At 53.5% G+C, this 9,132-nt stretch overlaps 1 protein-coding gene and 1 non-coding gene across 7 annotated transcripts in view; both read right to left on the bottom strand.

Moving 5' to 3' along the window:
• Positions 1-538: 538 nt before the first annotated feature.
• ZNF710 (zinc finger protein 710) overlaps positions 539-9,132 on the bottom strand; it is an 80,968-nt gene continuing 72,374 nt past the window's right edge. For 3 of the 6 annotated variants that reach the window (XM_063652931.1, XM_054450398.2, XM_054450399.2), the window contains 2 exons: positions 8,462-8,636; positions 539-3,065 (listed from right to left, as the gene is read on the bottom strand). In XM_063652931.1, the coding sequence (XP_063509001.1) occupies positions 2,896-3,065; positions 8,462-8,636 (345 nt within the window). In that variant the 3' untranslated portion in view covers positions 539-2,895. Of the gene's footprint in view, positions 3,066-7,720; positions 8,130-8,461; positions 8,637-9,132 lie in introns of those variants that run through there. The other 3 variants (XM_063652933.1, XM_063652932.1, XM_063652934.1) reach the window with 3 other exon arrangements.
• Positions 6,261-6,323, bottom strand: LOC129014774 (U7 small nuclear RNA). Its single transcript, XR_008494310.1, has one exon. It is a non-coding gene; the product is annotated as a U7 small nuclear RNA (small nuclear RNA).

Here is a 9,132-nt window from a genome sequence, read left to right as displayed (position 1 = left end):
ATTGCGGTAGACTGAGTGGCTTTGGAAGGGTGTAGCCCTCCATCCACACTGGTGACCCCCCGCTTCCTTTTCCTGAGTAATGCCCTGAAACTCTCAGAGCTATAAGAAGAAATGTGGACTGCTGGCTCCAGCAGGCCCAGCCCCTGGGAGGAAGCTCAAGGCTTCCTGCCTCTTCTTGCCTGTCACCAGCACAGGGCTGGCAGCTCTGCAGAATGCAGCCTCGGAAGCCCAGCCTGGCATCGGGAGCTGGCTTCTTTCCTGAAACCGTGTGGGTGGGTAGGGAGGGGAAGCAGCTTTTCTCTGCAAGTGGTGGGAATACAGGGGCCGTGGCCCACACCACTCTCTTGGGCCCGGGGCAGCTGGCTGTAGGCGCCTGGCTCTGCAGGGGGCCATTTTAGTGCAGAGGATGGTCTCAGCCTCCCCCGGGCCCTGGAGAGTGCAGCCCTGCTGTGTGGGGCTGGGAAGTTTTGCTGGGAGTTCCTGCTGGGAGTGAGGGCCAGGTCCCCAAGAGCTGGGGAAAGAAGCATTTGCAGTCACCTCACTAAAGAATATTCATTTATTTATAATTATTGCTAAGTAAACTTCTCTTTTAAACAGGAACATAAAAACACAGTAGGGCTTTGCACAAGTGGAATCTCTAAACAGTTGGTTTGTATACATGTCAAAATAAGTTAGAATGGAATTTGTCCAGGAGTTTCCAAGTCACCCGAGAGGCTGTGCACCTCTTTTGAGAAGGTTAGGGAGGGGTACAGACAGGAGCCTTTGCCGAGACCACCCCCCAGCTCAAACTGTGAGTTGTGCTGTTTCCTCCTCCTAGCTTTGCCCAGGTCCAAGGCACAGGGCAGGGGGCGTTCAAGTATCGAACCTCACGGAGGGCCAGTGCTGACGGCGGGGCTGGGGGAGGGAAAGGAGAGCCCCACCCTGGGGGCCAGACCTTCTCCCTTCAGTGTCCAAGACCAAGGCCACTGCACTGGCAGGAGGGAGGAGGAGGTACAGGGTTCTTTTTGGTACCAGGGGAGAAAGACGTGGGAAGAGGTAGTTGCAGGGGATGATGCCTTCTGCTCAGCAGGAGAAAATGTCTTATACAGTGACGGGGTCACTGCCACCTGAGGGTCATCATGGCGGGCACCTGGGAGGTCGTGGGGCTTCGGGGTCTGGAAGCCATACTTGGGCCACCTTGTCCACCCCAGTCCTGATCACAGTCACCCTGAGGCCTGGCTTGGTCCTTCACTTAAGGATCCAGCCTTGGGGGTGGCTGCGCTGCAGATTGGTTCCTCCCACCCCAGGCTGTTCCCTTCTCCGGGTTTCTAGGCTGAAGCTAGTGGCTTCATCTGTGCCTTTGGGGAAGACCCCTGCTTGCCCCTCCCCACTGAGGCCTCAGGAGGCAAGTGGGCGGGGGTCCGGGTGCCCTAGAGTTCCTGAATGTGCTATTTCACTGCCCTGGGCCTGTCGTCTCTGGTTCCAGGGGCAGGAGCTGGCGTGGGAACAGAGGGGAAGAGAGCAGGCGAGCGAGGGAGCTAGCTGTTGGCTGAGCAGAGTCAGCAGCCCTGACAGCCGAAGATGGGACATGGGACGGAGCAAGTCAGCGATTGCAGGAGCCAGGCAGGGGTGGAGGGCTTCCCAGCTCTGCCTTCTCCTGCCTCCCACCCCAGCCTGCTGAGGCTGCTGCCAGCGGCTGCACCTCCAGGGCCAGGGTGACAGTCCCCATGGAGCCCCAGTCCTGCCTGGCCAGGCTGCTCGGGGTGGGTGGGTAGGAAGCACGCACAGCACACGAGGAAGCTTACGCTTGGAAAAAGAAAATGCATCTCCATCAGAAAAGGTCATAGGTGACACACAGTTGGAAAGAAAAAAATAATAAGTTACCTTCAGAAGACCCCCTTTGCTCAAAAAAACCCTTGATTTCCCTCTGTGGGCTTTACTTTCCTTTTTAAAATACGTTGCTCTTTCCGGGAAGCTGCTGACTCGTGGCTATCCCCGTCGCAAGGTGGACACTGAGGAATAAGAAATGACTGCGGTCCCCCTCCCCGACAGGTGGTCCTGGGCCTCCCCCAAGAACAGCGCTTCTTGGTCCCCCGTGATGCCCTCACTCCGCCCTGCCCTGCCCCATGCTTCTTGTTTTGTTAGTGTGTGCCTGACGCGGGGCCTGTCCTGGCTTTGTTCCTAGTGGGGGCCCCCTGGTGAGGCGCTCCAGCTAGGGTCGAAGTGGATGACATGTGTTGCAATCCACTTTAGGGACACCCACTTCCAGAAAGAGATGTAGGACAGGGGTCTTCTGCAGGCTGGGCGCCCCCCAGCTGTCCTGCAGGCCAGGGCCAGGGCCACATGCACACCTGGCTTGAGGAGCGCATGGGAGACCCCGGGAGGTAGAAGGCAGAGTGCCCTGCCTGGCGGTCCGTCGACAGGGCAGGGAAGGGGGCCTGGACAAGGTAGGGGTGGGCAGTACTGGCCAGAGGGGAGCTCAGACATCCTTAGAGGCAGGAGTTGGCCACGAAAAAGACATGGCTCAAGTGGTCTCTTCTTCCAGTGTCAGGACCCCTGAAGAGCTCTGCTGGGCCTGGAGAGACCCCGAGGGCCAGTGCCCTTGTGACCTGTCCCCAGTGGCCCCACTTCTCCCACTCCCCACGGAAGCAGGCCAGGGAGACCCAGATCTGGGCCTCGTGTGTTCTCCTTCCCTTGCTGGGATGCCTGGGCCTGTGCTGGCTCACAGCCGGGGCCAGTAGTACAGTCTCCATTTGGTCTAAAGGTCCCTAGTGGTGCAAATGACTCGGGGAGGGAGGGCTCAGAACAGTGGGGCAGTAGCTTGTTTCTCGGCTGCAGGAGGTGCAGCCTGCAGCCCATGGGTCTCACCCCCATGCCCTGGCCCCCTGGCCCCCGTTAGGGGTGGCCCAGCTTGCGCTATAGCACGTTGTAGTAGGCCATCTCTTTCATGGCCTGTTCAGTGAGGACACTGGCCTCGGCGCTGCTGTCCACGCTCGCATAGCTGTAGGCATTCTCCTCAAAGTCCTCCATCTCCTGCTGGCCGTCGAGCTCTGAAGGGTCAGTGCCTGTCAGCTCCATCATGGGGTCTGTAAGAGAGGGGCACAGTCAGACCTGGCTGCCGTCTCTCGGGAGGAGCCAGTCACCCCCACGCAGGAAGCTGATGGCCTTTCTAAAGAGAGGGCTTCCCAGTCACGGCCTCCAGGAGTCTCAGCTGCCTCTCAGCTTTCCCACCCTCGGACGCCTCAGGGTCCTGTGGCTTCTAGCTGGGTCACCAGACCTAGGCCCCAAAGCTGAGTGTGGGGGAGTGGATGCTATCAGTGAGGGCCCTTGTGGTGGAGAACTGCAGGCCTGGCCTTGAAGTCTTCTTTGGGCCATTCCTTCATTGACCCGTCAAAGTCACTAAGCCCTACTTATTCCTTCTCTGCAATGTTTCTCGTTGGCCACGGGAAGCTGCCTGCATGACATCACCTTTGCAACACTTATTAGTACCTGCTGCATGCCAGCCACTTCACAGGCCTCGCCTCATCCAACAGTCACAACAACGCCATTTAGCACCTCAAAAGGCTGAGGTTTAGAGAGGTCAATCAACTGCCAAAGGTCACCCAGCACATGCTGTTATTCTGAGCCACTGTGCTGCTCTGCCTTAAACTGCTGGAGGAGGCTGTTCCTCCTCTGGCCTCCTGCCAGCATCTGTGCTTTTCTATTGGTTCTAGCCATTGGTATCCTTGGGCCTGGCTCTCTAGGGACAGACAAACACTCACGGTAGGTTCATAAAGATATGTCAGGCAAAAACTCTTAAGAGGCCCCTTGTAATTTTATAAAATTGAAATCTCATTATAAAGCTCTTACAGGGGAAGCCCAGGGTAGGATCTGGGGGACCTGGGAGGCTGGCAGGGGCTGTGGCTGCCCCGCAAAGTGCATTCTGGCCCTGTCTGCTGAGATGTGTGTGTTTTGGGGGAAACAGACCCCAGGCTGGGGGCAGCCCTGACAGGTCTAAGGCAGGCTTTCTCAACCTTGGCACTTAGGGCCATAATTCTTTGCTGTGCGGCTGTCCTGTGCATTGTAGGATGTTTAACAGCATCCCTGGCCTCTACCCATGAGATGCCAGTAGCATCACCCCAGTTGTGACAACCATAAATGTCTCTAAACGTGGCCAAATGTCACCTGGAAGACAAACTCACGCTCAGTTGAGAACCACTGGTCTAAGAGTAATCCCATCCCTTCCCAATTAGTGGTTCAGGAATAGGCATGTGACCCAATCCTGTTGAGTGGGTCATGAGGAAAGGCCTGCTAGTAAGTTCTTAGCACCTTCTCATTGGTGTCAGAGAGCTAAGGGGAGCAGGCTGTCACTCTTCCATTGGATGTGAACAAGGAAGCACACACCCTGACGGCCACTGGCAGCCATCTTGTGACCATGAGGATATTCGCAGCTAATGCTGTGGACAGAGGAAGCCTCACCCTGATGTCACTGTTGGCAAGCTGAATCAGCCAGCTCTGAAGAGGGCCTAGACTTTGAACCATTTCTTTTCTTTTTTTTTTTTTTTTTTGAGACCGAGTTTCACTCTTGTTGCCCAGGCTGGAGGGCAATGGCGCAATCTTGGCTCATCGCAACCTCCGCCTCCCGGGGTCAAGCAATTCTCCTGCCTCAGCCTCCCAAGTAGCTGAGATTACAGGCATGCGCCACCATACCCGGCTAATTTTTTTTGTATTTTTAGTAGAGACGGGGTTTCTCCATGTTGGTCAGGCTGGTCTCGCACTCCCAATCTCAGGTGATCTGCCTGCCTCGGCCTCTCAAAGTGCTGAGATTACAGGTGTGAGCCACTGCGCCTGGCCCCATTTCTTTTCTTTCTTTTTTTGACAAGGTCTTGCTCTATTGCCAAGGCTGGAGTGCAGTGGTGCAATCATGGCTCACTGCAGCCTCAAACTCAAAGCGATCCTCCCAACTCAGCCTCCCGAGTAGCTGGGACGATAGGTGTGCACTACCACACCCGGCCTTGAGCCATTTCTTAATCGATTTCCTTATTGTTTAGGCCAGTCTGAATGGGTATCTGTTACTTCTGCCTGTAGCATCTAACACACTGTGAGTCTTCCGGACTTTATAAAACAAGGTCACTTGACCCATATCTTATAGATTTGGGCTGTTTCTTCCCTCAGTCCTAGTGCCACATCCTCACGTTACACAGCTGCTTTTAAAAACAAGCTAAATAAAGCACCTTGGGGGCCGGGCGCAGTGGCTCACGCCTGTAATCCCAGCACTTTGGGAGGCCAAGGCGGGCGGACCACGAGGTCAGGAGATCAAGACCATCCTGGCTAACACGGCGAAACCCCGTCTCTACTAAAAATACAAAAAAATTAGCCAGGCGTGGTGGCGGGTGCCTGTAGTCCCTGCTACTTGGGAGGCTGAGGCAGGAGAATGGCGTGAACCCAGGAGGTGGAGCTTGCAGTGAGCCGAGATTGCGCCACTGCACTCCAGCCTGGGCGACAGAGCGAGACTCCGTCTCAAATAAATAAATAAATAAATAAAATAAAGCACCTTGGGAAAATTTCTACTTGTGGATCTCTGTACACTGTCCCCATTTTGTTTATCAAGTCTATTGGTCCTGTCCTGTGGGCCCCAGAGAATAGTCTGTAGCATTTTTTATAAGGACATTGATCCACCTCCCCAAATGACAGCCCCATAGTTACTAGATCGTTGTCTAGAACGTATGCTGCCTTCCTTCTGCATACGCATCAAGCCTGGGCTTCCCAGACCAAGGCTGTATGCGGGAGGTGGGAACCTGGAGCCCAGTCGTTCCAGGGCCAATCGCTTCATTCTGTCATCTGGTACGGCCAGGAATAGAGCAATTCTAAGCATCCCTGGTGACTGAGCTCATATAGAAAGAGGTTGTGCCTTAACCACCCCTAGGAACAAGCTGTACAGAGACAGTCTTTTTAAAAAATCTTGTTTGGGTGGTGGGGTGGGGGTGGGGCGATTTCTGGTAAAAACCGGAAAACCTGCTAAACAAATTCTTTTTTTTTTTTTTTTTTGAGTCAAAGTCTCACTCTGTCACCCAGGCTGGAGTGCAGTGACACGATCTCGGCTCACTGCAACCTCTGCCTCCCAGGTTCAAGTGATTCTCCTGCCTCAGCCTCCCGAGTAGCTGGGATTACACGCATGTGCCAACACGCCCAGCTAATTTTTGTATTTTTAGTAGAGACGGGGTTTCATCATGTTAGCCAGGCTGGTCTCGAACTCCCAACCTCAGGTGATCTGCCCACCTTGGGATTTGCCTCCCAAAGTGTTGGGATTATAGGCGTGAGCCAGTACACCCAGCCTAACAAATTCTAAAAGAGCTGTAACATTGACAGTCTCTTCATGGTCCCAGTTATTTCCTAAAGGGCATGTTCTGCTCTGGTTCCTTCTGGTGGGTTAGCAACAGGGCAGATCCACTAGAATACAGCTCTCAAAATCTACTGCACACCCCAAGTGCTTTACAAAAATCCTGATCCCAGGCCACATTCCAGATCACTTACATTTGAACCTCAGGTCCAAACTCAGGCAACAGCATTTAAAACATTCCTCAGGTGACTCCCAGCATGCAGCTGATGTGCCAGCCAGCCCTCTGCAGTCTGGATCAAAGGTTCTCAACATGAGGTCCCTGAACCAGCAGCCCCTTTGCTAAGAACTGGGAACTTGTGGGAGAGGCAGTGTCTCAGACCCCACCCCAGATCTACTGAATCAGAAACTCTGGGAGTAGGGCCAGAACTTTGTTTCAACAAGCCCTCCAGGAGACTCTGAGGCACTAGTCTGGTCCAGTGGGTCTCAAACTTGACTGTGCAACAAATGGCCCAGAGACCTTTTTGAAGTGTAGAGTCTGACTCAGCAGGTGTGGGTGGAGCTGAGAGGCCAGCAAGATCCCAGGTGGGGCCGACGCTGCTCATCCTCCTACCACATTTTGAGTAGCAAGGAGCTACCAAGAGCAGCCGACGGGGTTTCATTCTCATCTACTGGAAGCAACCTTAATAGACAACTGAAAAACAAAACAAAACAACGGAGATACCTGTTTCTGCCAGAAAACCCAGGCCATTCACTGGTCAGCTGTTCCAAAATCAGAGTTAAGGCTACCGCAGCTGTTCCTGCGTGCCTGACTGCATTCCAGTAAATAATCCCACGTGGCAAGTCAGCTCACCTGGTTACTGCCAAAGCATGTTCCCAGCTGGTATGACTCAGAGGCACACCAGAATTTCTTTATTATTATTATTATTTGGCGATAGGGTCTTGCTTTGCCACCCAGGCTGGAGTGCCGTGGTCCGATCACAGTTCACTGCAGCCTTGAACTCCTGGGCTCAAGTGATCTTCCTGCCTTAGCCTCCCAAGTAGCTGAGACTATAGGCACACGCCACCACACCCAGCTAATTGAAAAATATTTTTTTAGAGACCAGGTCTCACTATGTTGCCTGGTTTGGTATCAAACTCCTGGCCTTAAGTGATCCTCCTGCCTCGGCCTCCCAAAATGCCAGGATTATAGGGGTGAGCCCTCATGTCCAGCCAGAGAGCACCAGAAATAGCTCCAAACTGTAGAAGGAGCCTCCCTGTAGCGCTGTCGGCTCCCTCCTTCCTGTGGAGTCTCCACAGCAGTCCCTCCCCACCATGAGGCCAGAGAGGCTAACAGCTTTGCTGTCACCCAACAGAAATGCTTTAAGTACTGACCACTGCTGGAGGGAAAGGCTACCGCTAACGCTTGGGATGTTTTCTGACAGCCTCTGAAACTTCTATGAACTGCTGAGGTGTAGGATCCTCTCCTAAAATTTCTCCCAGATCTTAACGTCAGGCCCATCTGGCCCTTTCATGAGTATGTGGGTTATAGTCTCTGGCAGGCACTTGTGAAGAGTGTGACTGATTGACACTTTTTTGCCTTGGTTGCTGGGAAGCTCAGATCTCCCCTCTGCATGTCCCTTCCCTAAGACCTCCCATGGTGTACTTGGAGTTGGGACCTCACCCTGGCTCTCCCTTATCTTTCTAGCTGCCATTTTTTCCCCTTTTTAACTTTCTTTCCCATCCGCTTATTTGAAATATTATCTCACGGTAACGAAATAAAGTGTCTGTCACCTCCTGCTGTGTTGTCATCTTGCATGAGCTACCTAACTTCTCTGTTCTTCAGTTTCTGCATCTGTAAAACGATGATAATAACAGAGCCAACCTCACTTTGAGGATCACATGAGTTAATAAAGGCCTGGCACACAGTTAGCACTCAATAAATGTTAGTTATGATTTTTATTATATTGTTTACGTGAGCTCATTTAAGTCCTTTGAAGAAGACATAAATATCCCATTGTTATTGTCATCATGGCCCTCCAGGGTCCGCCCCTCTCCAGACCTGAGCCCACCCCAGTGAAGTCTCAGCCTTGGCCAGCCTCCCCACTCCTCTAACTGGGCAGGAGGCTCCTGAGTGCGCCATGTTGATATCATTCCTGCTCTGTCCATTGCGCTTGGCCCACCCACCTTGGCTGTCCAGGCCGATGTCCATGACGCCATGCTTGACCTTCATGTGCCGGCTCAGGTTGCCCTTGAGATTAAACTTGCTGGAGCAGTAGGGGCACTTGAAGGGCTTGCTGCCCGCATGCAGGTGCATGTGGCCCAGCAGGTTGTACATGCGGTTGAAGGACTTCCCGCACACCTAGAACACATCAACCCGGTGTCCTGAGCCTGTGCAGAACCTGCTTTCCCCGGACCCCAGCCCAGTCCCACCTCTATGGCTGGGCCAGAATCCTATTCTTTTTTTTTTTTTTTTTATTGAGACAGACTCTCACTCTGTCGCCCAGGCTGGAGTGCAGTGGCGTGATCTCGGCTCACTGCAATTTCTGCCTCCTGGGTTCAAGCGATTCTCCTGCCTTAGTCTCCCGAGTAGCTGGGACTACAGGCACATGCCACCACGCCCGGCTAATTTTTTGTATGTTTAGTAGAGAAGAGGTTTCACCACATTGGCTAGGCTGGTCTCGAACTCCTTACCACAAATGATCCACCCACCTCAGCCTCCCAAAATGCTGGGATTACAGGCATGCACCACCATGCCTGGCCCAGAATCCTGTTCTTTATGGACAGTTCTCTCTTTATGCTTTTCCGTGTGACCCCAGACACCCGAGAGACAGGGACACAAGCCATCCATTGCGGGT

Source organism: Pongo pygmaeus, chromosome 16 (genome assembly GCF_028885625.2).
Source record: "Pongo pygmaeus isolate AG05252 chromosome 16, NHGRI_mPonPyg2-v2.0_pri, whole genome shotgun sequence".
Classification (NCBI taxonomy): Eukaryota; Metazoa; Chordata; class Mammalia; order Primates; family Hominidae; genus Pongo; species Pongo pygmaeus.
This window is presented reverse-complemented; position numbering and strand designations above follow the sequence as displayed.